At 56.7% G+C, this 25,867-nt stretch overlaps 2 protein-coding genes and 1 long non-coding RNA gene across 9 annotated transcripts in view; 2 read left to right on the top strand and 1 right to left on the bottom strand.

The window, feature by feature from the left end:
* Window positions 1-1,063: 1,063 nt before the first annotated feature.
* On the top strand, window positions 1,064-13,764 carry FPGS (folylpolyglutamate synthase). Of its 6 annotated transcripts, none has more exons than XM_036329582.1 (15): window positions 1,064-1,407; window positions 8,399-8,527; window positions 8,626-8,679; window positions 8,761-8,825; window positions 9,214-9,340; window positions 9,486-9,566; window positions 9,680-9,741; window positions 9,830-9,959; window positions 10,249-10,326; window positions 10,512-10,659; window positions 10,778-10,867; window positions 11,602-11,746; window positions 11,895-11,979; window positions 12,399-12,465; window positions 13,270-13,764. In XM_036329582.1, exons 1-15 carry the CDS (start codon window positions 1,288-1,290, stop codon window positions 13,677-13,679), a joined length of 1,791 nt encoding a protein of 596 aa, XP_036185475.1. In that variant the 5' UTR covers window positions 1,064-1,287; the 3' UTR covers window positions 13,680-13,764. The 6 variants fall into 6 exon arrangements, with proteins under 6 accessions (XP_036185475.1, XP_036185478.1, XP_036185473.1 ...); XM_036329585.1 differs by lacking the exon at window positions 1,064-1,407 and adding an exon at window positions 7,215-7,405 and having other exon boundaries at window positions 13,156-13,292; XM_036329580.1 differs by lacking the exon at window positions 1,064-1,407 and adding an exon at window positions 7,216-7,405.
* Window positions 13,765-13,933: 169 nt separating this feature from the next.
* Window positions 13,934-19,304, top strand: LOC118667032. The gene is made up of 2 exons (XR_004971135.1): window positions 13,934-14,394; window positions 18,488-19,304. It is a non-coding gene; the product is annotated as an uncharacterized LOC118667032 (long non-coding RNA).
* Window positions 14,476-25,867, bottom strand: part of ENG (endoglin) — a 29,600-nt gene continuing 18,208 nt past the window's right edge. Inside the window, exons 3-15 of one of the 2 annotated variants that reach the window (XM_036329579.1) lie at window positions 25,663-25,803; window positions 24,497-24,656; window positions 23,725-23,890; window positions 23,302-23,428; window positions 22,674-22,854; window positions 22,299-22,438; window positions 18,887-19,024; window positions 18,623-18,661; window positions 17,805-17,921; window positions 17,228-17,479; window positions 16,474-16,525; window positions 15,383-15,484; window positions 14,476-15,256 (exon numbers count right to left, since the gene is read on the bottom strand). In XM_036329579.1, the coding sequence (XP_036185472.1) occupies window positions 15,132-15,256; window positions 15,383-15,484; window positions 16,474-16,525; window positions 17,228-17,479; window positions 17,805-17,921; window positions 18,623-18,661; window positions 18,887-19,024; window positions 22,299-22,438; window positions 22,674-22,854; window positions 23,302-23,428; window positions 23,725-23,890; window positions 24,497-24,656; window positions 25,663-25,803 (1,740 nt within the window). In that variant the 3' untranslated portion in view covers window positions 14,476-15,131. Of the gene's footprint in view, window positions 15,257-15,382; window positions 15,485-16,473; window positions 16,561-17,227; window positions 17,480-17,804; window positions 17,922-18,622; window positions 18,662-18,886; window positions 19,025-22,298; window positions 22,439-22,673; window positions 22,855-23,301; window positions 23,429-23,724; window positions 23,891-24,496; window positions 24,657-25,662; window positions 25,804-25,867 lie in introns of both variants that reach the window. The other variant, XR_004971134.1, reaches the window with a different exon arrangement.

Here is a 25,867-nt window from a genome sequence, read left to right as displayed (position 1 = left end):
GCCACGCCAGGGCTGTAACCTGAAAGGCCGCACCCCTAACCTGTTCCTGCTACCTCCGCCCAGTGCACCCACCCTGTTCAGGGCAGCCCAGCATGTGGAAAGCATAAACCTCCATCAGCTTAAATAAGAGCAGTGCTTTAACCCCCGTGTACATCCTAACCCCATTCGGTGGGGAAGGGCACCTCTAGCGGCTGGTCGGGATCAGTGCAGCCAGGACAGGGCAGGCCCTGGGCTTGAAGCTGGGCGAGGAGAGGATGTCCAGGTACGTGCACTGTGCCGGGAAGTGGTTCCAAAGGCAGCAGGTGGGAAACACGCCACTTGAGCCCATTTTATAGGAAAAATCACGAGACCTGCCCGTGGTTATTTGGAGTGGTTCTGTTCTTTTTCCCCGTGTTTTCTCATATTCCCTGAATTAATGTTTTTATTCATGCACTCAAACCATATTTTAAAACAACCAAAGCAGGCCCCAAACCCTGGAGCTTCTGGCTCTAAGCTCCCCCACACCCCAATTCTCCATAGAACACCCCAGAGAGGCGGTCAGGACCATGGCAGGCATGGGCCCTGTTATTCATCCCAGTCTGTGGAGGGAGGTATGTGTCCAGAACATTACCCTGAAGCACAGTAGTGTCTGGCACTTGTGAATCTCAAGGCAGTGAGTGAGTCAGGCAGCAAGAGATGTGTAAACAGGAAAGGTCTTTACCAGCGGCTGTGTTTGGACGGCCCTCGGGCCCTCAGTGCCACCCTGCAGGCTGGGAAATGGGTCTGTGTCCTGGCTTCTTAACCAAATGGTTTGGAGAACCACAGCCGCTCCCCCCAGCAGGCTTGGACTCACCCCTGAATTCTAATCCCCTGTCCTCGGGGATCCCAGCGGGCCAGGGCCCAGGCAAATGGGCCCTAACAATAAGGGGAGATAGGCTGTGATAAAAGGCCCAACAAAGCCAGCGCCTAGCGCTGCAAGCCTCCCACGCGTGCCTCTCCCTGCAGTGTCCCCGCCCGCCCGCTCACCTTTAACCCCCACCCAGTTGTTATTTAACTCATGGGAACTGCACTCTGGAAGCCTCCAGGAAGGACACGAGGTCCCTGGGCAGGTCCCAGGATGAGAGCAGGAACCTATCAGGTGAGACCTTCCTCCCTGCACAGGGGAGGCCCTGGGCTTCTGGGTGGGGAGAAGGCGGATCTTGGGTATCCTCTCAACTCCCCCTCCCGTCTCCAGCCCAGCTAAAGCCTGGACTTGCAGAGGTGGCCTGCGGTCACTGCCCGCCTGGGTGGGGAGCATGAAGGCCGGGGATGAAAGGTGCCAGGTCCTTCGCTACTTCCTGGCCAGTGGCTGAGAAGCTGTGTGAAGCAAGCATGGAGCAGCCGAGCCCACCCGGGGGGCCTTTCTCAGCTACATCTGCCTCTTTCCAGGTAGGAGAGCGCTGTGACCTTGGGCCACAGCCGGGCCTGCCTCTCTAAGCCTCTGTTCTTTTTTTTGTACAAATTGGTGTGCATGTGCCTCAGGGGTCCGAGATCATCAGCAGTGATGAGCCCACACTTTCAAGGAAAACCTTGTCATTGATAAGCCTTGGTCTGAGGGTGGTCAGGGGCCCTGAGGCTTGCCCCACCCAGTGTGGCTGTGGAGGGTCTCAGAGCAGAACGGCAGGCAGAGCTACCTCCAGGGGCCTGTGTTCCAGGCCTGTGTCTGTAGGCTGGTTTCATCTGATTAAACTCTCAGGACTACTCTGTGAAGAGGACTGCTAGTCTCATTTTAATAATAACAGCCCTGGCCGGTTTGGCTCAGTGGATAGAGCGTCAGCCTACGGACCAAAGGGTCCCAGGTTCAATTCCAGTCAAGAGCACAGACCTTGGTTGCAGGCTCCTCCCCAGCCCAGGCCTTGGTCGGGGCGCCTGCAGGAGGCAACCAATAATGTGCTTCTCTCACATTGATATTTCTCTGTCTTTCCCTCTCTCTTCCACTCTTCCTAAAAATCAATGGGAAAATATCCTCCTGTGAGGATTAAAAAAACAAAACACCACTGATGATCTCAGTAACCTGCAAAAAAAATAATAACAATAAAGGCAACATGGATCAAGTGTTCACTACCTACTGGCCCTGTGCCCACTGTTATCTGCATCTTACAGATCTGAAACCATTATTGCCTGCAGTTTATAGATCTGGTAGGTGTGGTTAAGAGCCGTTAAGGACTTAGTTTGTTAAAGATTTCTAACCTTGGCACATGGTAGAGCCCTGGCTCTGTGCTCTGGGCCCAGCATCTCTCACTCAGCCTCATCCAGCTCCCTGAGGTGGGCACCACTGCAACCCCCACTTTCCAGATGAAGCAGCAGGGCTCAGTGAGGTGAGGCTCACCAAGCAGCGGAAGCCTTCCAGCTTGGCTGGGGCAGAGACTGGCTAGGGCTGGGCATGGGAACCCTGGGCTTGGCTATAAGGGATGAGCGTGGACCTAGGTTCATGTCCTGATAGACACTAGACAAGCCACTTAGCCTCGCCAAGCCTTAGTTTTCCTCTTCTGTTGAATGGGTATCACAAGAAGGTGCCTCCCTCCCTCCCTGTGCAGTCTGAAGCCAAGGCGAGAATGCAAGGCTGCAGTAGCATTGCCTGGGGCTGCACGCCAGGCTGGGCCATGCCTTCCTAGTCCGCTGGACAGAACCTTGTGCCCAGCAGCAGAGGAGGGGCAGGCACAGACACCAGTGTTTGGAAACAGTGTCTCCTAACGGTTATCTGGGCTCTCTCACTTTGAGGCTACAGCCCTAGGGCAGGGGTGGGCAACCTTTGTGTGAGTGCGTGCCAAAAACCAGCAAAATCTCTGACTCAAAATTCTTCTGCGTGCCAATCCTAATTTTTTGAGAACATGTTACGCCTACTTAATATCTCTTAAGATGTACGTATGTGAAGAACCTTGAAGAAATAATAAAATTCATTCGAGCGACAAAAACACAGTATATGATGATGAAAAATACATTTATTTTTTTTTTTTTTTTAAATATATTTTATTGATTTTTTACAGAGAAGAAGGGAGAGAGATAGAGAGTCAGAAACATCGATGAGAGAGAAACATCGATCAGCCGCCTCCTGCACATCCCCCACTGGGGATGTGCCCACAACCCAGGTACATGCCCTTGACCGGAATCGAACCTGGGACCCTTCAGTCCGCAGGCCGACGCTCTATCCACTGAGCCAAACCGGTTTCGGCAACATTTATGTTTTAATGTAAACATGTACACTGATAGTCCGACAGAAAACTGTATGACTCCGTTTGATATTATCAGTGGGACTTTTGCTGCTGCATCACTGATGACAGAGATTTTACATCAGGTTCATCCGTCAGGCTACTCCTATTATGAGACTTAACAAAATTCATCACTGAGAACAAAGATTCACAATTGTAAATGGAAGATTATAAGAGAGGGTTTTGCGTGCCAGCAAAAGTTACTGGCTGCCATGTTTGGCACACGTGCCAGGGGTTGCCCACTTCTGCCCTGGGGAGATGAGGTGACTTGCCCAGGTCACATGGTGTGGGTCCTTTTGGGGGAGAACGAACTGAGGGAAGCCCCCAGGGTTGGTGAGTGTTGCACTTGACAGGGCTCCTCACCAGCCCCAGGTCCTCCCTTTGGAGTAAGAGCCGGCTCAAGGCCACAGCTCTGTTAGCTGGATGACCAGGTCACCTCACTGGGCACAGGGCAGCGAGTGGGGCAGTGTCCAGGGGGTGGCTTGGGGGTGGAGTCTGGTGCCCAGTGAATGATTAAGTCACTTCCCCTGTTAAGCCTTTGTCCTCTCCTCTGAAAAATGGGTCCTGGAACAGAACCTTCCTTGCAGGGGGTGTGAGGATCCAAGAAGACAGGTGCATGTGAAGGGCGTCTGCACCTTGCTGGTGTCTAGAATGCACTCACATTAACTCTTATTTAAGAAAATCCGCCCTGACCGGTTTGGATCAGTGGATAGAGCGTCGGCCTGCGGACTGAAAGGTCCCAGGTTCAATTCCGGTCAAGGGCATGTACCTTGGTTGCGGGCACATCCCCAGTGGCGGGTGTGCAGGAGGCAGCTGATCAATGTTTCTCTATCATCGATGTTTCTGACTTCTCTGTCCCACTCCCTTCCTCTCTGTAAAAAAAATCAATAAAATATATTAAAAGAAAAGAAAAAGAAAATCCAAGTTACAAATGAAAAAAATTAGCCAGGGATCCCCCAGCTTGATCAGAGGGGCTAAGTCAGTAGTTACGGGAATCAAAGGAGCTGCACCTGCTGGCTGGTCCCCTTCGCAGGTGGCTCTTCAGGTCCTGTTTCCTCGCCTGTAAAATGGGCTCAGCACAGCGCCTGGCCAGGAGGGGGCGCAAAAAATCTTACCCCCAGGGAGCAGGTGCCACAGACAATGGTCACAGAGGGTGAGATAACAAATTGAAAAAAAGCATTTTCCCTCTGAAAAGCAGTAAGACAGCTCTCCGGTTCCAGCAGCGAAGGCTTTCCCCAGCTCAGAGGGGAGGAGGCAGGCCTGAGCCAGCCTTTCTGTGGCCTGGCTATCGCACGCCCCCCGCCACACGCCTGGTGCCCTCCTAGGGCCCCTCGTGGCCATGAGTGGCCACAGGGCTTCTGGGAAGCCACGCCAGGTTCCAGGGCAGTTTTGGCCCCTCGCTGGGTCTCAGTGTCCTGACCTATTGGACCAGAAAGTCAGACAAGAGGTGCGCCGAGGTGCAGCCACCCAGAATGGTAGGAATCGTCCGTTCTTTTTCCTAATTATGCCTGCTCCAGGGGAAATTTTATAAAATTCACAGAAGCAAAACGAGGCAAAAGTCACCTCTAGCCTGGCCACCTGGAGCTAATCACCGTTCCCACTTAGGGAATAACTTCCAGGCTATTTCTAAATTATTATTTTAGCAAAAGTGGGATCCCATTCTCCATGCTGTCTCACCAACGGGTTTGACCCCTTAATAGCCTCATATCACAGTTCACACCTCTGACTTTTCAAATGAAAAGCAATGACACAGAGGAGGTGAGCAGACTATGAAGGAAATACAGAAGGTTTTTTAAAATAAGGTAAAGTGCTCAGCCTCCTCCAAATAAAATAAATGCAACTGATAACTAACCCGAGAATGCATTTTTCCACATGTGATACTGACAAGGGTCAAGGTTGGCTAACGTCTGTGTGGGTGAAGAAAGGGCTGGCTCATGCCCGCGGGGGTGGGGAGGACAGTGTGGCAGTAAGTATGAAAGTATCAAATGCAGATCACCTTCAACCCAGCGGTTGCTTGTCTTGGAATTTATGCATCAGATACCCTGGCACATCACTGCTTGTGATGCCAAAATCCTGGAAACCCGAATGTCCTTCCGCAGGAGACTGGTCACATACACAGTAGTACGTCCACACCAGGCAGCTAATGGGGTGGCTCTTATGTACTGACACGGCTCAGAATCAGGTCCAGGATATAAAGGCATGTGGTGAAAGTACAACACAGACCTGCCTATATCGTCTGCTACCTGTGACTATAAAAGAAAAATCTCTATATATTTGTTTTTGTTTATAGATACATGAAATTTCTCTGGGAAGATCACAAGAAACAGAACTTTGATAGCTTTGAGGGGAGGGGAGTTAGGATGCTGGCACCTGGAGTGGGACGGGGCAGAGAGGCTAGGAACAAGGACTCCGGGTGCCAGAGTATAAATCTTGATTTTGTGATTTGGGCATGTCCCTTTATTCCTTTGTGCCTCAGTTTCCTCACCTGTGAAACAAAGAAGATATTACTACCACCTGTTTCATAGGATTGTGATGATTAAATGAGCAACTAGGTAGAAAGTGTTTAGAGCAGTGCCTGGCCAGAGAAGTGCTACTTAACTGTTTGCTAAGTCCTTGTCTTAGAAGAATCCTTATACGCCTATTGTTGAGTAAGTTGGCAAATCGGGGGGGAAAGGAGACATATGTAAAACTTTAGACAATAAAAAAAAAGTTGACAAAAAATTATCATCTGCATTGACAAGGCCCTATAAATAGCTAGGTGTGTCTTTGATTTCATGAGCATAGAAAACTGGGACACACAGTTGTCAATGATTTCCAAAGGAGGAAGTGAGGGGAGGGGTAAGCAAAAGAAATTTAAAACTTTTATGATAATTTTTATGCAGTTACTAAATTATATACATGTGTATGTATGGAGAAAGCTTCAATTATTAAAAAAAAGAAACCAAGAGAGGAAAGGACCTCTTTATCTCCCAGGTGCCCCCACCTGGCCCTGATGTGAAGAGCGGAAATCCAGCCAGCTACCTAAGGAGTCTTCCCAACACCTCATTTGTTTATTTCAAAATCAACCTCATAAATAGTTACCCCCATGCCTGCAGGAAAGGGAGAGAGGTCCTGAAATTCCATCCGTTTTCTGAAGGATTGCCTTTCATCTGTGGGAACTTCTCTACAGGGATGTTTGCAGCCACCCCTACCCGCCTTCCTAGACCTCAGCTGTCAAAAAGGGACTCTCCATACTACTGTTTCCATGGAGGAGAAAGGCGCTCCCCCACCCAGCAACTCTTCACGTGCAAACCTAACCTTGTCATCTCTTTCAAAACACTTTTTTGTCCTCCAAATGTCTTATCAGGCTACACGTGCTGCTGGATGTAGCATGCTGGCACTATGGGGCTCAACCAGGCGGAAGTGCAGTTCCTGGGTGCCTTTCACACATCGTTCCCTCCATTTGCCAGAAATCTGCCTCCCACCCCTACCCCGCGCTGACTCCCCTTGCCCCCGGCCTCCCCTAGGAGGTTGCTTCCTGCCAGAAAGACTTCCCAGGCTGCCCAGGGTCGGCTGGGGACGCCAGCAGCGCAGGGGCCTGGTGTTTGCTCTGTTGCCCACAATCGGGCTGTCAGATTCGCGAGGGCCGGGACCGCACCCCGCTGCCTGCGGTCTCTGTTGATTTGGGACGTTGGGGGCCGCGGTGCAGTGACTGCTATCCGGCCATTTCCCCCGGCTCGGAGCTGGCTCTGGCCTGGAGCGGAGGCTGCGGGCTGCTGGCTGCGAATGGCTCTTCTGAGGGATGTGGCCTTGGGAGGAGGATGACAAAAGCGGTGCAAGTTTACCGGGGAGAGGCCGCCCGGGGGTACTTGCCCCTCATAAACATGGGCGCCCCGGGCTCGGGGACGGCCCCTCACAAGGACGGCATCCGCGGGTTCTCATTGGTCCCGGCGGGCTCCTTGGGCGGCGCTGATTGGTGGGGGGCGGGGCGGGGCGAGGAAGCCGGGGTGGGCGGGGCGTTTCCTCCCGGGGCTCCGCGTGAGGCTCCCCGCCCCGGGACTATGTCGCGGGCGCGTAGCCACCGGCGCGCGGGTCTCTTCCTGGCCGCGGTTTTCCCGCGCGGGGTAACGACCAGGGTCACGGGACGGCGGGAGCTGAGCGCGCGGCCCGCGCCGCAGGAGCCCGGCATGGAATACCAGGTACCCCGCAGGCGGCGGCGGCCGGCGGCCGGATGACACGTGGGCTGGGCCCGGGCTACGCCGCCTCCCGGCCGCCCCCCGGGGAGGGCACCCAGGAACCAGAGACTGCGGAGCTCGGGGGCGGGGACCGCCTGGAGTCGGGGCGTGGGGACTGGGGCCGGGAAGGGGGCCTGCCCCGCCCAGCCTGGAGATTCCGAGGCGGAAGTGCCCCACGGTGGAGTGGGAAGGGGCGCCCGGTGATAGGACCAAGAGGTCCAGTGGCTCAGTTGGGTCCTGGGGTTCCAGAATCTCCGGAGTTGGGAATCGGGGGCAGTGGGGCGGGCGTGGGGCGAGAATCTGGAAAACAGAAAACTTCCCCTGGCTTTATGCCAAGGGCCGGTTGCCGGAGACCAGAGCCTGATGCCAGCCAGACAGGTGGCACCAGTTTGATGGGGTGGGGCCTCCAACCAACCATCAGGGTCCTGGGGTCCTGAGGGAAAATAAATAGCACCCCCACTCTTACCTCCAGTGTGGGCCCTCCTGAGGCTCACCTACCTGCCTTCCTGGCTGGGTGACCCTGGCTGGGCACACCCTTGCTCCCTCCCAACTTCCTCCTCAGGAATTCCTTATGCTAATTCCTCCAGTTCTAGACCTCCAGTTCTAGAGCCTTCTGTGGTTCTAGTCCCAGCCCAGAAGGGGCCCAATACAGTGGTGGACCCCATTGGAGGGAATGAGAGCAGAGGCCCCAGGGGTGCGGCCTGGGGAACTGAAACCGAAAGCAAAGCTAATCCCGTTAGTCTGGCACTCCCTGGGTGGGGCTGAGCTGCCTTAGGCTCCCATTGGCGCCAGAGCTGGAATGATGCCACTTCTCTCTCACCCGTGTCTAACTTCAAAGCTGGGCAACAGGGCTGGTCCGGCAGGCGGGTGCCCTGGCCTGGCCATTGGTACACTGGGTGCCCCGTCCCTGTGGACCCCAAGTGATCCTTAACCTGCCACGGGGACTGTTGTTGCCAGGACGCTGTGCGCACACTCAACAGCCTGCAGACCAATGCCAGCTACCTGGCGGAGGTGAAGCGCCGGCGGGGTGACCTCCAGACACAGCTGGAAACCATGAAGCTGTACTTGGCACGGAGTGGGCTGCAGGTAACGTGGGCAGGGCCTGTGACCCCCCCCCCCGCCCCCCGTTTTTCTTTATCTGTGAGTCCTGTTGCTAAGTTGAGGACCTTGTCTATCTGTTCCAGGTGGAGGACTTGGACCAGCTGAACATCATCCACGTTACTGGGACAAAGGGGAAGGTGAAGGGCGGGATCCGGGGGAGGGAGAGCGTATCCACTGGCTGGGGTGGGGACTGCCCAGACAAGAACTTTTCTTTCTAGGGCTCCACCTGTGCCTTCACTGAACGGATCCTCCGGAACTATGGCCTGAAGACAGGATTCTTTAGGTACTGAGGTGTGGAGGGATGTATCTGTCTCCCAGCTCTCTGGGGGGCTGTAGAACCAGCCAACACCTCAAATAAGTTTTTGGATAAAAACCCAGCCTTTGACCAGAGCCTATGTAACCTTGTGGGCCAACCCAGGGATGCACAGAGGGGCTGGGGCACAGGGAACTATCGAGGGACTCGGGAGCGGTGAGACACCGGCCAGTAACATCAGCCTCACCTGGGCCTGGGGAGCCGGCTGAAGGGCTGGGACTGTCTTGAGGGCGGGGAGCCACAGGAGGGTGTTCAGCAGGACAGTGACACGATCAGATGTGTGTTTCTGACAGACAGGTCTGGTGGGGGTCGGGGGGAAGCCTGGGGGGGCTCCAGCAGGGAGTCCTGATGACCTCAGGTCTCCCGGCAGCTCTCCCCACCTGGTGCAGGTGCGCGAGCGGATCCGCATCAATGGGCAGCCCATCAGCCCCGAGCACTTCACCAAGCACTTCTGGCGCCTCTACCATCGGCTGGAGGAGACCAAGGTATCCATACAGCAGGGCTGGTGGGGGGACAGAAGCGGGCACTGGAGCAGGGGGAGGGACCCAGAGGGCACTGCGCTCTCAGGACCCCACCTCCCCAGAGCAGAGGCTGCATGGACCTCAGGCTCTGGCGTGTTTCTGTCCACAGGACAGCAGCAGCTGTGTCTCCATGCCTGCATACTTCCGCTTCCTCACGCTCATGGCCTTCCATGTCTTCCTGCAAGAGAAGGTCTGTGCCCATTCCCTAGAGCCCTGTGTCTAAGGCCTCGGGGAGGGGAATCTTAAGCAGACTGGGGGCTCAGGTGCCCTGTACCCCATGCCATGCCCTCTGACCCTCTGCAGGTGGACCTGGCAGTGGTGGAAGTGGGTATCGGTGGTGCTTATGACTGCACCAACATAATCAGGTGAGGGCGGCTGCTTGGGGGGAGGGATGATGGTCTCTAGCCCAGGTGGCCCAGGGCAGGGGCATCATGGCCCTTTGGTCTTCTGCAGGAAGCCTGTGGTATGTGGGGTCTCCTCTCTTGGCATCGACCACACTAGCCTTCTGGGGGACACGATGGAGAAGATCGCATGGCAGAAAGGGGGCATCTTCAAGGTGATTGGACAGCCGCAGGGAGGGGAGGTACATGGGCCTGGCCCTTAGAGCTCAGGGAAGAGGGAGTGGCGCAGGGTCCTTGCTATCCTGACTCAGGAGAGGACTTGGGCATCAGTGGGGTCTGGGTTCTTGTCTCAGCTCTGCATGTGGCTGGAGCAAGTTGAGCCTCATCTCCAATCTTAGTCTCCCCACCAAGTTGTTCCCATCAGCACTATGGGGGAGGCTGAATGAGCCTCTCCGACCCAGGCATGCGGGGGCCAGAGATGAAGGTGGAGGACCCTCAGCCGCCCTGTCTCCTTCTCTCCGTCCTCCACAGCATGGCGTCCCTGCCTTCACCGTGCCCCAGCCTGATGGGCCCCTGGCAGTGCTGAGGGAGCGTGCTGAGCAGATCTCAGTGAGTGACTGGAAGTGCTGGGGAGCCGCTTCATCCTTTTGGGCCGCTGCTCACCCAGCCGGAGCACTCTGGGTTCTAGGAGCAGGGCTGGGTTCTTGCTGGTGGGGAAAGATGGAGGAGCTGACGACATCAGGAAGGGCCTCCTGTCCAGAGAGGCAGCAGCAGCTCCTCTGACTCCTCTGCAGTGTCCCCTCTACCTGTGTCCACCGCTGGAAGCCCTGGAGGAAGGGGAGCCACCGTTGACCCTGGGCCTGGAGGGAGAGCACCAGCGGGCCAATGCCGCGTTGGCCTTGCAGCTGGCCCGCTGCTGGCTGCAGCGAAAGGACCACCAAGGTGAGTGGGCAGGGACCCGTGGAGCCTGCCTCTGAGGGCTGGTGGGCAGGGAGCCGTGGAGCCTGCCTCTGAGGGTTCTGAGAACATTCAGTCCCACACCGCCCTCCCTTGCCCCCAGGCATTGGGGAGCTGAAAGCCTCCAGGCCAAGCCTGCTGTGTCAGCTGCCTCTGGCACCCGTGTTCCAGCCCACATCCCACATGCGGCATGGTGAGTTAGACCCTCCTGCCAGCCGGGTCCCCTCAGATGTTTCTCACTTTGCTCTTTGAGAGGTGGGGTCACTCGATAATGGTGCCCAAGAGAAAGGGCTCTGAAGTCAGTAAGCTTCCTTGACCTTGAGTTCACAAACTCTCTATGAGCCTCAGTTTCCCCACCTGCCAGATGAGATGATTATAGGACCCACTGTGAGGTGACATCACCAAGGGACTCAACTCAGCCCAGAGCCTGTCGAGTATGGGATTAAAGTGCCCAGGCAGTGGTAGCTGCTGTTACAGTCATCCCTGTCATCATCATCACAAGACCATGAGATTCTTAAGAACGGTGATGTTTGTCAGGCTTCTTCTCCCAAAGCTTTCAGCACATAGTAGGTGCGCATGGCTGTTAAACCCCTTCAGCCAATGGTTCCGGTGCCCCACTGTGTGCCAGGCCCCATGTCCGGCCATGAAACAGCTCTGGGGCCAGGTAGATCTTGAATCACATCCCAGTCCCAAGACTCATGCTCTGTGACCTAATCTCTCTGAGCTAAGGGCTAATATGTGATAGTAGCCCCCCTGAGGGCTGCCTGGAAGAGGCAGCAGAATTGCTGATCCCTCTGGCACCGGTCATAGGCGCCTGGGCTGATCAGCTCCTTGGAGCGCTCAGACAGGGGTGGGGTGCGTGCTGTGGGGCGGGTTGTGTGCGAGTTGAAGATGGGAGTCTGAAGAGCGGCCTTGCCCGTCCCCCAGGGCTTCGGGACACGGAGTGGCCAGGCCGGACGCAGACACTGCGCCGCGGGCCCCTCACCTGGTACCTGGATGGCGCGCACACCTCCAGCAGCGTGCAGGCCTGCGTGCGCTGGTTCCGCCAGGCGCTGCACCGCCGCCCCAAGAGGTGAGTGCGGGGCGGAGGGGCAGGGGCGGTGTCCGGGGCCCAGAGGGCCGGGGCCGGGCCAGTGGAGGGAGGGAAGTTTCTGCGGGAAAGGTGGGTGGTGCGGGGAAGGTGGGAGGTGTGGTAATTCCCCTATCTCCCCGCCTCGCAGTGGGCCTGAGGTGCCTGAGGTGCGCGTCCTGCTCTTCAACTCCACGGGTGACCGCGACCCGGCGCCCCTGCTGAAGCTGTTGCGGGTGAGAGGCTGGCGGGGGTTGGGCGGCAGGCAGCCCAGCCCTGTTCTGGCTGTGACACCACATCCGGTGGTGGCTTCCCCCTGAACCTCGTTTCCTCAATTGTAGCCTGGGGCTAATCCCTGAATTAGAGCCTGCTTAGTAGCTAGGTGGCCTTAGCTGTACCCCGCCCCCAAGCCTCTGTTTCCCCCTCTGTACAATGGGCTGTACTGCCCAGGCCACAGGCCAGGCGGGGTACTGGGGTAGCTGGGGGGAGAGGGGGTGGCACTGAAGTGCTGTGGCTGGGTTTATGCAGCATCACCCCAGCGGAGGGCATCTCCAGAGATGGGTGTGTGGGGGGACTCCCTGTGCTGCGGGGAAGACAGGGTGGGGGTGGGCATCCTCTCAGGACTCTGACACCAAGCTTTACCCTGGCCTTCTAGCCCTGCCAGTTTGACTATGCTGTCTTCTGCCCTAACCTGACGGAGGTGTCATCCACGGACAACGCAGGTGAGAGGTGGCAGACATGGTCGCTTGAGGTGGGCAGGGCGTGGAGGGCCCTGAGGTGGGCTGCTCTGCTGGTGACTGTGGGGGCTTCCAAACGGGAGGTCTGGGTAGGAGCTGGGTTTGTCTCACTGTATAAATACCCTTTGATACATTCAGCACGTGGCTGCAATACTAAAAAAGAATTATCGGGGAAAACATTTTTCAAAATGCAGGTTAAACCTACTGATGGTCCTTGAAATCAGTTAGTGGGTCTCAACCAGCATTTTGTACTTTAAATGAAATCGAATGGAAAATATCCGTGTATTTGCACAGAGTAAGGGCAGGTACTATTTTATGAAGATTCTGCTCCAGACAATATACACATATGTGAGTACTGGGTTGCCATTGTAAAATGGATTTTTTTTTACTATGGGTCCTATTAACATTTTTTTGAAATAATATAAAAAATACAGCTCCCCAGGCCCCACATCAGGCTGCCTGGGGAGAGTCTGGAGAGCCCAGGAATCAGCATTTCTGGAAAGGCTCCTACACGCCCGTGACGGCCCCTGTCCAGTGAAGGCAGAGAGGCGAGGGTGGGGAGAGGGGAGATGTGCTCCATGGGCAGAGCCCCAGCTTTGGAGCTCAGCTGCCTGGCTTTGCTCGTCACCAGCTCTGAGCCACTGGGCAAGTCCCTGAACCTCAGTTTCCTCGTAGTGTCCCCTCTGAGGACGGACAGTGCCTGGGAAAGGCCCTGACTTACGCAGGTGTCCGCAGCGTGCTTGCCTTCCCCCACCCGCCTCGCTGACGCGCCGTCCCTGTGTCCTGCAGACCAGCAGAACTTCATGGTGACCCTGGACCAGGTGCTGCTCCGCTGCTTGGAGCACCAGCAGCACTGGAGCCGCCTGGATGAGGAGGCAGCCAGCCCGGACCTCTGGAGCACCCCCGGCCCGGAGGCTGGTGGGCCGGCGTCCCTGCTGCTGGCACCCCGCCTGCCCCACGCCCACGGCACCAGCTCCCTCGTCTTCAGCTGCATCTCCCATGCTTTGCAGTGGATCAGCCAGGGCCGGGACCCCGACTTGCAGACACCCAGTTCCCCACGGGACCTTCTCGCCCACCCTGTGGCCAGCAGCGGGGCCAGCGTGCTCCGAGAGGCTGCTGCCGTCCACGTGCTGGTCACAGGAAGCCTGCACCTGGTGGGCGGCGTCCTGAAGCTGCTGGATCCCTCCCTGTCCCAGTAGCTGAGGCGGTGGGGTTGGAGGTGGGGCCTCCCACACCCGCCCTGCGTCTCTGTGAACTCCCACATCAGGTGCCTTTGGTTTTCTGCTTTCCTGGTTCTGTCTGTCTGTCTAGACTGGCCCAGGGGCCTGGGCTCGGGCAGTGAAATAGATAGCTGGTGGGTGGGAGGTGGAGATCGGACCTCCTGTCTCTGAGCTCTGAGCCTGTGGTGCCTGGGCCTCTCCCTCCCTGCTGATATCGCGGGCGGGCGGGCGGGTGGGGGTGAGGTTGGGGGAGGGGGAAGCAGTTCTCCTGGGGGAGCAGGCCCAGCTGTCCAGCCCAGCTCCCACCAGACTGCATCCTGGCCAGGCCTAGGGTCCTGCCAGGTGTAGGTGGCTAGTTTCCCTCCCCTCAGTGGCTTTCTGGGAAAGGAGAGGGTCCCTGCCTGGGGCCCCGTGGGGACAGAGGGTGGCTGGATTAAATTAAAATCTTTACTTTGATTGAGTTTTTGTCCTCTAGCTCCCTCAGCAGACAATAGGGGGATGGGGCTATGGTGGCACAGAGGATGGATTGTGTAAGAGCCTGGCCCCTCCCTTCTGAGCCTCTGGCCTGATGTTTGTCGACACTGCTTTGCAGACCTCCCCACGGAGCCCTTGTGACAGAGTTCTCGTTCCCACTTTACAGACGAGGGAACTGGGGCTGGCGTACAGAAGCCATGGCACTGCCCACAGTGAGCCAGTAAGTGGCAGGTTCAGGATTTGAACCCAGAGCTGCCTCCCCCCATCATTTTAGGGGCCCCTTCCCTTCTCCCAGCCCAGCACTGGTTTCATGGTCTGATTTATTGGTGATGAGTATATCGGGGTGGGCCCAGGTCAGGCAGCCTGGCCGCTCCTATCTGCTGCCTTCCTGATGGGCAAGGAGGGAGGGGTCTCCATGTGACAGTTGCAGGAAGGAGCTAGGCTCCCCCGTTCCCAGGCTGGGCACTCCTAGGCTTCAGTTCCCCTGCCCCCCAAAGTTGTGCCGGCCCAAAGCTGTGCTGCGGGGATCAGATCCGGGTGGTTAGGGCTGGTCACGGAGGAGGCTGGGCAGAGTCTTTTGAGTTCTCACCTCCTGCCCAGCCCAGGTCATCGAGGGCTGGATCCGGTCAGGATAACAGGGGCTTGGATTTCTACAACAATGTGGACATATAGGGCAGCGTTCTGTCTCTCTGTGGTCCTGGGCAGCCGTACCCCAGGCCCACGGAGCTTGAAGGTTCTGCAGGGTGGGGTGGGGGAACCCCAAGGTGTTCCAAGCTGGTGCCCCCGCTGGCAGCAGGCCTCTGAGAAAGAGGCAGCGGGCAGGGTCCATCCTTGGTCGAGTGGAAGGGTTGGGATCCTGGGGTGAGTTCATGATCAGTGGTTCCCAGCTGGTGGCTGCTCAGTCTCTCCGGCTGGGCAAGGGCTGGCCGGGCGGCCCCCGGGGCTCCAGGCTGGGCACTACGCCATGCTGCTGGTGGAGCAGGGGGTGCTCTGGGTGCTCCCGATGCTGTGGTTGGTGCTACTGCTCTCTGAGGAGGCCGGGGCAGCCACTGCCACCACGGGCTCCCGCTTGCTGGGGGGACCTGGGAGCAGGGGCGGAGGTCAGGGCCCCGGCCTGGGCTCCCCACTCCCCCAGAGGCTTTGCTGGGCTCCCCCGGGTGGTGGTAGAGGGGTCCTGAGCACTCATGGTGGGGGCCTGGGATACTCACGTGTGTGCGAGTAGATATACCAGAGCGCAGCGGTGAGCAGGGCCCCGATGAGGAAGGCGCCAAAGGTGATGCCCAGCACAGCGGGCAGGACGAGGGTTTTGCCTGTGCAACCAAGGGAGGGACAGCTGGGTCAGCGCTGCTGCCCCCACCCTGGCTTCCTCCCTGGCTCCCTGCTCCTGTGCTGGCCAGGAGCACAGGTTTTGGTGTGAGTCCCAGCTCACCCACTGCCCTGACTTCTCTAGCAACCTCAGTCTTCTCATCTAGCAAATGGGTTCAACACACCCATGCCTGGTACTTAGCTGTGGTTGCTATGACCGTTTTCCAAGAGTGGCTATCCAGGCCTTTTGGGCCATGCCCTGCCTCCCAGTGCTGATGCAGATGCATTTTAGGGAGGCTGGCTGGCATCATCTGAGCAAAAAGTGGGGTCTGGGATTCCAGAGCCCGTCCCTCCTCGCTGTCTAACCTTGGGTCCGGCCCTGCCCCCTCTGAGCCTGATACCCCAGTAGCAACAGGCAGACCAGCTCTGAGCCCTCTCTAGCTCTGCTCTTGAGCTTTCCAAGCCTCATTCCTTCCACATCCCCGACTCCTGTGTGATCGGGCCAGGCAGCCGCCCCTTGGGTCTGAGTTCCTATCCATGCACTGGGGTTATCAGCCCTTGTCTCCCTGTTGTGGCTGGGAGTGGGGCTCCAGCCTGGCCTGGGTCCCCCCCACATCTGCCTCCAGGGTCAGGGACTCTTCTGTCTGGTGGGGGCCTGGGTCCAGAGGGAACTAACAGAGGCTGGAGGGTGCTGGGCTGAAGGGCCATCCTCTGTACTGGGGGTCTGAGGGCCCCATCCCCCCAGTGAGGTCAACCAGCCACCATGGGGTCAAGAGTCCTGCCCCACAGGGCGGCCAGGAGCAGAGGAGGCTGTCCATCCGGAAGACACAGCTGTGGCTCCGACCGTGGGCAGCCGGGGAGCCCTGGTCCTGCCCGCCCCCGGGCTGCTCTCTTGGGTCCTCCCTGCTGTGCGCCTAGGCCCCATCCCTCTGGGCCGTCTGTTGTGCCCACTCTGACCTCAGCCACGAACCCCAGAGACCTGAGGGGAGCTCACCAGGCATGTCGGGGCTGACGATGTTCAGGCGCATAGAGACGGTCCTGCGGACCTGGGGGAGGAAGAGAGTGGAGTGCGGCCCAGCCGCTGAGGGAGCCTTCAGTTTGCTCGCTGGCACCCGGCCCAGCCCCAGCCCACCCTGGGCCGTGGCTTTGCATCCCACCCACCACTTCCAGCTGGGAGCCCTCGAGCCGGTCCTGGGAGATCTGGGCTATGGGAGTGTGTGGGGGACAATCCCTGGCTGCTACTGGAATGGTTCACACGACCAGAGGCCCTCTGTGCGAAGGGCCTGAGAGGACTGTGTCCAGGCCGAGCGCCTGAGAGTGGGATCCACTGGACGGTGAAGCGCTGTGACTAGTAAATGCAGAAAATCAGAAGGTTGTCTCCTCTCTGAACCCTCTCCCCCGAGGCCTCCTGTTCCCTGAGATTACACTGGTGATCATGCTTCATGGGTGGGTGGGTGGATGACTGGGATGGTGGAAGGACTATGGACGAATGACTGGGAGGGATAGTGGGTGGACGGGTGGATGAATGGACGGTTGCAGCTACGTAGCCTACCAATGCTGAAGACACAGCAAAGTCATCAGAGGCTGTGGGGTTGCAGAAAGAGCACCCCTGAGAGCCAAGAGCCACCCTGACTGGCTCTGCCCTTCGCCACCTGGTCCCACATCCTCCTGGGCTGTGGTGTCCCTTCCTGAAACCCCCACACCCGAAAGCCACCCTTGACATTGGTCCTGGCCCAGGCCCCACTCACCAGGGATGAAGTCCGAAGACGCATGGCTACGGTGCAGCTGAGGGTGCCAGCCTTGGGCGTGGGCACCATGTGGCCACGGAGGAGGAAGCTGAAGCGCATGACACCATGGGGGCTGGAGTCCAGCAGGTTCACACAGCTGCCCTTGGCTGCCTGGTTCTGGATGAGTTCCACGGTGTCTGCCTCAGGCTTCAAGTCCAGCTGGCAGCTGTCCAGTTTGGGCATGATCTCGGGGGTCGGCGGGGACATGCTCACCTGCGTAGGGAGGCAAGGGGTCAAGGCATGAGCGGTTACTCTGAACGCTTCACCCTGCCTGCTCTCATGAGATAAGCTAGATTCATTCTAGAGTTCCTGCCCTGAGCCCGATGGTGGGACCGCCGTGGGCCTGCCTGGAGGAGGCGGTGACATTCTACTCGGCGTCTCTGAGCTCTGCCTTTCCTATCTCTCCCCTCCGTCACGCTCCGTCTGGCTCCCTCCTTTCTCTGAAAAGTTGAATTCTCTTCTTCTCTGTACTAACGGTGGGAAGAAAGGTTCTGAGAAACCCCAGGAGTGGGCAGCCCTGGGCGGTCAAGTCCAGTACCTGCACAAAGCCCTGCTGCCCCAGCTCAATAGCGTTGGAGGCCTGCAGGAACTGCGGGGTGAGGTAGAGGCCCAGCTGGAAGGAGAGGCTCTTCATGTCGATGCACTGCACTGCTTTCTGCGGGAGACGGAGGGAGATGGTCAGGGAGGGTGGGGTGGGGTGGGGATAGGAGCAGGGGTCATGGGCCAGAGATGCCTGACCCTCACCCTCATCTTTAAAAAAACACACCAGCCTGGCTGGCTGGCTGAGCGGTTGAGCATCGATCTATGAACCAGGAGGTCACGGTTCGATTCCTGGTCAGGGCACATGCCCAGGTTGTGGGCTTGATCCCCAGTGTGGGACGTGCAGGAGGCAGCCGATCGATGATTCTCTCTCATCATTGATGTTTCTATCTCTCTCTCCCTCTCCCTTCCTCTCTGAAATCAATAAAAGTATATTTAAAACAAACAAAAAGCCCACACCAAACTAATACTAAGAATCCGCTCCGCACCAGGCCTGTGTGAAATGCTCTCCCTGTGTCCTCTCAGTGGCTGTGATAGGCACCCCCACAGGGGGTCCTCTCTTATGCCACGGCTCACACCCGTGACCTTGGGGCCCAAGGCCACACAGCCAATATATGCTAGAACCTGCTGACTCGCGAGGCTGAGAACATAACTCTCGACAGTCCTGCTTCTACTCTACAGAAGGGGAGGCTGAGCCCCGCTGAGGACACATGGCGTGCCAGGGTCAGGGCGAGTTCCCTGAGGCCTGCTCCCCCCCAGGCCTGGAGGGGCCCCGGGCCCTGGACCAGATGTTCCCACGGTGACCATCCATCTCACCCGCTGCGGTGATGAGCTTGACAGGAAGCTGACGACCACCTGCAGAGACAGAGCCCCGAGCTGGTCAGCCAGAAATGACGGAGGACACCCCACCCAGTTCACCGTTTTACGGAAGGGGAGGCGGAGCCACCCCTGGCTACCTGGGCCTTGTCGTCCTACCGAGCGCCACGCCCACTCTCCCCAAAGCCCCTCAGCCCAGAAGATGAAGGAGGTGCCTGAGGGGGGCACCCAGTAGGCTGCTCCCTTTCCTGCCCCAGCTCTTACCTCATTGTTGACCACACTTTCTGTCACTCTCATGCCGCAGCTGGAGTAGGCGCTGTGCAAGACAAGCTGGTCGCCCCTGTCCTCAGCCTGGCAGCGGTGGTCCAAGAAGGTCAGGCTGCTGATGTTGCACTTCAGAGACTAGGCCAGGGTTGGGGGACACCGTCAGGAGGCACCCGGCTCCCTGGGTCCTGTCCACCCAGCACCGAGGACGGATCCAAACCCAGGGCCACAGCCCTCTGCTTCCCTCTCCGCTTTTGTTAGATTTTGTCATCCTGCACCATTTAAGACGATACCGTTCCTGAATTTGACTTGCTTTTGTACCTAATCTTGTCTTAAGCAATAAAATGTGCGACATGGTGAGTTTGATGTACTATGTACTGTTTTCCTTCTAATATATATTAAAGTAAATGCAGAACTATTAGGATTTTAAAATTCATGTGAGTTCGACATACAATGATGGCTCACAGCCCCAGGGGCATGCAGACCCCATCAGCATAATCCAGTCCCAGAACCATGGGCCCCTGGGCCTGCCTGTGCTCAGCAAACTTTCTTTAAAGGGCCAGGTAATACGTTAGGCTTTGCAGACCAGGTGGTCTCTGTTGTAATTACCCAACTTTGCCTTCAAAGCCTGAAAGCAGCCATAGACCCTATGTACACATGGGTGTGGCTGTGTGCCAATAAAACTTTATTCACAGAAACAGGCAGTGGGCCCTAGTTTGCCAGCTCCTGTTTTAGAAGAATCAAATCTTAAAATTTCTCAGTCCCATTTTTAGCATCAAAGAATCTCAGAGTCTTAGAGGTGAGTGGATAGTTAGAGGCCCCCTTGAGTTCAGCCAGCTCACCCCCAGAACGCTGTCCCTGACTGCCGCTGCCCCTTGCTGCCCAGGACACCTGAGGAGACATCACCCACCAAATACAAAGGGCTCTACATGGTGAGGCCCCAGTGACCGTGGGCCTGGGACTCAAATCCGCATGCACGCTGACCGCTTTCCATAAACCCATGAGAGGCTGCCTGCCCCGTGTTTGGGGGTGAATCTGTTCAGACCCCTTTCTTTGTGTTTTCTTCTATACAGACATATGTACTCAAAGGAAATGTGTGGATTTATTTATTTATTTATTTTGATTTCAGAGAGGAAGGGAGAGGGAGAGAGAGAGAAACATCAGTGATGAGAGAGAATCATTGGTCGGCTGCCTCCTGCACACTCCCTCCTAGGGATCGAGCCCGCAACCCGGGCCTGTGCCCTTGACTGGAACCGAACCTGCGACCCTTCAGTCGCAGGCCGTCGCTTTATCCACTGAGCCAAACCAGCCAGGGCTATTTTTTTTGCATTTTTAACAAATGGCACCATACTGTCCTTTATGCGGTGGCTTAGTTTTCTTACTGGACGATAAATTATATGCATCTCTCTGTGTCTACATGTATAGATCTAGCACATTCTTTTTAGTGCAGTGTAATGTTCCAAAGGTTGATGGGTGACAGTGTAGTCTCCAAGCCCCTTGGGACTGGGTAACAGTAATGGCAGCTATCGCTGGTCACCGCGCCACCTCCCTCCCCCACCTCCCTGACATCTGCTGGGGCAGGTGCAGGCAGGGGAGGAGGCAGCAGACAGATGGAGCTTCATATAGGCCTCTATACCCCCTCCCCCCAAAAACAACCCACAAAAACCTCCCACACGGACTTAACCACAGACTTAAATGTCCTACAAGTCCCAGAGGCCATGGATGATTTCCAAGCTCCAGTAGCAAGGTTTCTGGCCTCAGAACAGCCAGAAGACGTCACAAAAGGGAAGAGGGGAAGCTAGAATGGTCCAATTTTTTCAAATATCCAAAATGTGACAAACAACTGTAGCCAAAATTTAAATAACAAACCAGGAGGAATTATTTCGGTAAGAATGAAGAACAAAGGGCCCACATTTCCCCCCCCCCCCCCCCGTATGTAAAAAGCTCATAAAATCATCAAAAAAAAAAATACCAAGCCATAGTGATAAAGACCCTTAGGTTATTATCAGTCATATGGAGCCATGCCCAGACTCACTGCTAAGCAAAGAAGTATAAATTAAAATAAGACTGGAACACCGCATTCCACCTCCCACACTGGCAAAGGTTTTTTTAAACAAAAATTATAGTCAAGAGAGAGAGAGAATCACGGTGCTCTCATAAATCAGCAGTAAAAATTGGAATCATCTTTTGGAAAGTGGGTTGTCAACATGTATCAAAACTCCCAGAAAGTTCACTCACTTTAACCCAGCAATCTCACTAATGTGGAAATCCAGACTAAGAAAACAATCCCATATTTTAAAAAGTCTGCACAATGACATTTTCTGCATATTTATAATATTGCAGAACTGGAAACAGGCTAAATGTCTAACAAGGGAGGAGGGGTTAATGATGGCCTGTCAATATGATGGAATAACATGTGCTCATTAAATGTGATATTAAGTGCATATGTCGAAGTTCTAAAAATACATTAAGAGACTATAGCTGGAGTCAAACAAGTGCATATATATGATTCCACCATGTAAGAAACACACAGAGGCCCTGGCTTGTTTGGCTCAGTGGCTAGAGCATCGGTCTGCGGACTGAAGGGTCCCAGGTTCGATTCCGGTCAAGGACACATGCCTGGGTTGTGGGCTCAATCCTCAGTGTGGGGCGTGCAGGAGGCAGCTGATCAATGATTCTCTCTCATCATTGATGTTTCTATCTCTCTCCCCCACTCTCTTCCTCTCTGAAATACACACACACACACACACACACACACACACACATATATAAAGAAACACACAGAGAATACATTCTAGAAAGAAACAAACCGAAATGTTGGTAGCCATTGTCTTTGGATGGAGAGATTGAGATTTTCTTCTTTTCTACTTTTTCCACATTTTTTTAAAGCCTGTGTTATACTATATAATCCTATATAATAAAAGGCTAAAATGCAAATTGTCCCCTCCACCAGGAGTTTGACCAGGGGGTGGGGCCAGCCCACCAACCGCCTGCGCCCCTGCCCCCTGGCTGGCCAGGCCCGATCTGGATGGATCAGGGGTGGGCTGGCTGGACCCACCTGTGCACGAATTCGTGCACCGGGCCTCTAGTTTTTAAATAAATATCCTTGTTCTTCATATTGTGGAGGTATTCTAAGTGAGCACCCAGCTCAGCTTGCTTTTAGAATGAATACTGACAACGACCAAGTAGCTATTTATTGAGCACTTACTGTGCACCACAGCTGGCTCAGAATGTCAGACCTTATTTAATTCTCACCACACAGTAGGTACCATTTTCAACCCCATTTTACAAGTGGGAAAACCGAAACTTGGGAAGGATGTGAGAAATCCAGGGTTAGGACCCCAAGGTTCTTAGGTCAGAGGAGGGACCAGCTGCCCTGTCAGCCAGACCAGAGGCGCAGGGATTCCCTTACCAACATAAGGTTTTTCTTGAGTTCCAGAGTCATGGTGTCATCGGAGCAGTTCGGCCGGAGCAGGGTCATGAGCAGCTCCTCGTTGCAGGTCTCCTTGAGAGGCGTGGTCTCCACAGGTGTGGGTGAGGTCTGCAGCCCACCTGCGGGGCAGCAGAGGCGGGCTAGGTGGACAGTCCCTGAGGGGCAGTCACTAAGTGTGTCTGTGGGCAGCTACTCTCACTGTCCCCGTGTTGCAGGAGGGAACAATGGGGCTCTCGCAGGCTGATGCGACCTGCCACTCACACAGCTGAACGGGGTGCGCACCACACGGTGGCACCTGATCCAGGGAGAGGGCAGAGGAAGGCAGGAGGGCAAGGGAAAGGAGCCGGTGCTCACCGCAGCTGCTGGCCTGAAGGGAGATGGCACTGGCCAGAGGGACCTCCACGAAGGACGCCACCCTGCTGGCGTTGAGCCTCTGGGCCTCCTCGAGCAGGCCTTGGGTTGTGTCTGGGAGCACGAGGTGCTCTTCTCTGAAGCTCTTCCCTGGAAAGATCTTGATGGAGTAGTTACCAGTGGCCTAATGACAGGGAGAGAGGCGGAGCAGGGGGTCCGAATCAGGGGCACAGCCTGGCCCGGGGGCCGCAGCCCAGCCAGGGTCCTGCCAGGCCTCAGTGCCCTCTCCTTTGCTCCTGCTGCTTCCTCTGCCTGGGCCCCCTCCCCTCATCTACTGGCTACTTTTTGTCCTTCAGTTCAGCATGGGGTTCGCTTTTCTAGGAACTTTGCATGAGCCTGTGGGTTGGGTTAAGGGCCTCCCAAGGGGATGATGGAGAGCTCCCTGGAGGAGGCGGCCTCTAGGTCTGAAGGAAGGATAGGTATGAACAGAGGAACAGGGTGGGGCCAGAGGTGTCATCATCAGGTGCAAAGGCTCAGGGCTGGGGAGCTGGTGCAGGGCACCTGGGTCCTCCCCTTCGGGAGCCTTGGGGAGGGCTGCGCGCGGCTGTCTGGGTCTGGGAGCAAGACTTACCCTGATCTTCATGTTGTGGTTGGCGTCGATGAGCCAGGACACGTAGGGTGGGCCCTGCAGGATGAGCACAGCGTCAGGATCCCCTGAAGTGCAGCTCAGCTTCACCTCCACCGTCACTGTCCGGGGCCTGCGGGCAGACAGACCGCCCCCTGTCAGCGCTGGCCGGAAGGCCGGAATGGGAGGGTCCTGACGGGTGGTGGGGGGTGGGGGGCAGGCCAAGTGGGTACAGGCTTACCTGGTGGGACGTAGGTGTGAGGAAAGGATGTGGAAACGGGCGGGGCTTGGGCTCATAGGGGCGGGGCCCAGAGATAGGTGGGGCAACTCTGTTCTGGGGGGGGGGGGGGCCTGAGACTTGGACAGGCGGGGCTTAGTAGGGGAGGGGTGCCATGGGGCGGGGCCTGGGGCGGGGCCCGGCACCCTTACTTGGCCTCGGAGCCCGGCAGGACCCTCAAGATGTGCGCCTCCTTGTGACCAGCCACACCCTCCAAGGCGCAGCCGCGGACCAAGCCCTCCGTGTGCGGCCACCATTCGAGCCTGTGGCCCATGTCCATGTTGGGTTGGGGACGGCAGGAGGACGGTGACCTCGAGACTGCAGAGACAAGCGCACTCAGTCCCCTTCCGGAGCAGCCAGGCACCTCACACAGAGGCCCCCCCTTTCCCGCTGTAAAGTTGGGGCCCACAGGATAGAGCATGGGAAGTGGGGGGCGTGGGAGGACCAGGGTTCAAATCTCCGCTCCACCACTCACTGCCCAGAGACTCATGGCAAGTCCCCCGCCTCTGTTTCCTTATCGTAAACACAGGCTCACACAAGGGATGAACATGGCACACAGTAGGGATGAAGCCCTGCGACCAGCAGCACCCCATTGCCCATGACCTGAAACCACGTCATGGACTTATCTGTGTATTTATCTCCCCACCAGGGACTGTGTCTGTTCCCAGAGAGTCCCCAAATGCCTAGCACAGGGCTTGGCACATAGTAGGTGCACAATAAATAATAGGCACAAGTCGCAGTTTCCCATGGTCCACACTCATATTTGCTGGAGGTAATAACTGTCCCGGTGAAGCACTGGCCTGCTCTCTGCGGCCGGGGCAAATCACATCTCTGTTGGAGGCTCGGGGTCCCCATCTGCGGGACGGGCCCAGGAATCCCAATCCCCCCAGCCCGGAGCCCGGAGAGGCTGCTGGGGAAGCGGACCTGGGTCCAGCCGGAGGAGGATGCTTTTGGGGTCGTTCAGCTCAGCGACAGAGGCGATGGCTCCCTTTGACTCTGCCCAGGTGCGGAGCTGGTCCTTGACGGCCGTCAGAGGTACGGCACTGACTCCTTGGGGCATGCCGGTGAAGACATGCTGGTTGTTCTGGGGAGACACGCGGAGACTCAGGGTGCTGTTCCTGGGCCCGAGTCCCCTGTCCCAAGCAGGAGGTCGGAAGGTAATTTGGGGAGGCAGCTGATTGGGCACAGGAAGCAGAGGGGTGCACGAATGGGGTTGGTCTCGCTCCACCCTCCCCGTGGCTCCCGGTGGCTCCCGGTGCTCCTCCCGCCGGATCTTTCATGCTGGCCACCTCTGTCTGTCTCCGTGCTGTCCCTGCTGCCAGCCTGGATTCTTCCCCCGGCCCCGCAACTTCACTCTGCCTCGGGGCCTTGGATTTGGTTCTGTCCGCCCGTCTCTATCTCCCCCACCTCTGCCTCTGGTCTCGGTGTCTGGCTGTCCCTCCCACACGGGCCCTTTTTGCATTTCCATTTTTCTTTCTGCACCCCCCCCCCTTGTTATATTTGCTGCCTCAGTCCTCCCACCCCCACCGCTTTCTCTGGCCGTAAACAACAGCTGCTCACATCTGGGGGTCACTTCCTAGGGCCCCCCCGGGCGGAGGGAGGAGCCCCGAGCCCCCTCACTGGGCATCCCCGCCAGTTACCTCTTCTCTTTAAAAAATAATTTTTCTCCGACGTAGGCCTTGTTAATTAGAGCAAGTCTTGCAAATTCAACCGAGTGCAAAGAACAAAATAAATGTCTCTCACCCTCCCACTTCCCAGCCACAGCTACTGTTAATGCATTGTTAGGTTTCCTCCTGACTCTTTTTCTCTGTACTTCAATATTTTCAAATATACGACTTGGGATTTTTTCCAAGACAGCGACAAGATTATTTTATGGGATGTCTCCGAGTCCAATTCTCCCACCTGACAGATGGGAAAACTGAGGCTCCGTGAGAAGATGGAGCTGGCCAGGGTTGTCCGTCCACCGGAATCCCACCTCCAGGTTTAAACTCTTTACCCCTGACCCTGCTGCTTTTTGAGCCCCACACAGGATTCACCAGGCAGGGGCCCCCCGCGGCCAGGGCCTCGGCGAAGGGCTTGGGGTCACTCACGTAGGCCAGCTGGAGCGGGATCCCGGGGGCCTGCAGCCGCAGATGGACTATCTTGTCTAGGTCGAGGACCAGGAGCACCTCTCGGGCCCGGGTGCCATTTTGCTTGGACATCTGGACAGTCAGATCCAGCTGGGACAGAGCCTGGGGGTGTGGGCAGGGGAAAGACACACAGACACACACAGGCCAATCAGGCGGACACAGGCTG

This window comes from Myotis myotis, unplaced genomic scaffold, assembly GCF_014108235.1.
Source record: "Myotis myotis isolate mMyoMyo1 unplaced genomic scaffold, mMyoMyo1.p scaffold_m19_p_12, whole genome shotgun sequence".
In the NCBI taxonomy this organism is placed as follows: Eukaryota; Metazoa; Chordata; class Mammalia; order Chiroptera; family Vespertilionidae; genus Myotis; species Myotis myotis.
This window is presented reverse-complemented; position numbering and strand designations above follow the sequence as displayed.

Excerpts from the sequence above, each read along its gene's own strand:
- FPGS (XM_036329580.1), top strand. The coding sequence starts at position 7,268 with ATGTCGCGGGCGCGTAGCCACCGGCGCGCGGGTCTCTTCCTGGCCGCG. Across the intron at positions 8,680-8,760 it reads TTACTGGGACAAAGGGGAAG|GGCTCCACCTGTGCCTTCAC; the intron begins GTGAAGGGCGGG and ends TTTTCTTTCTAG. Across the intron at positions 9,742-9,829 it reads GACTGCACCAACATAATCAG|GAAGCCTGTGGTATGTGGGG; the intron begins GTGAGGGCGGCT and ends GGTCTTCTGCAG.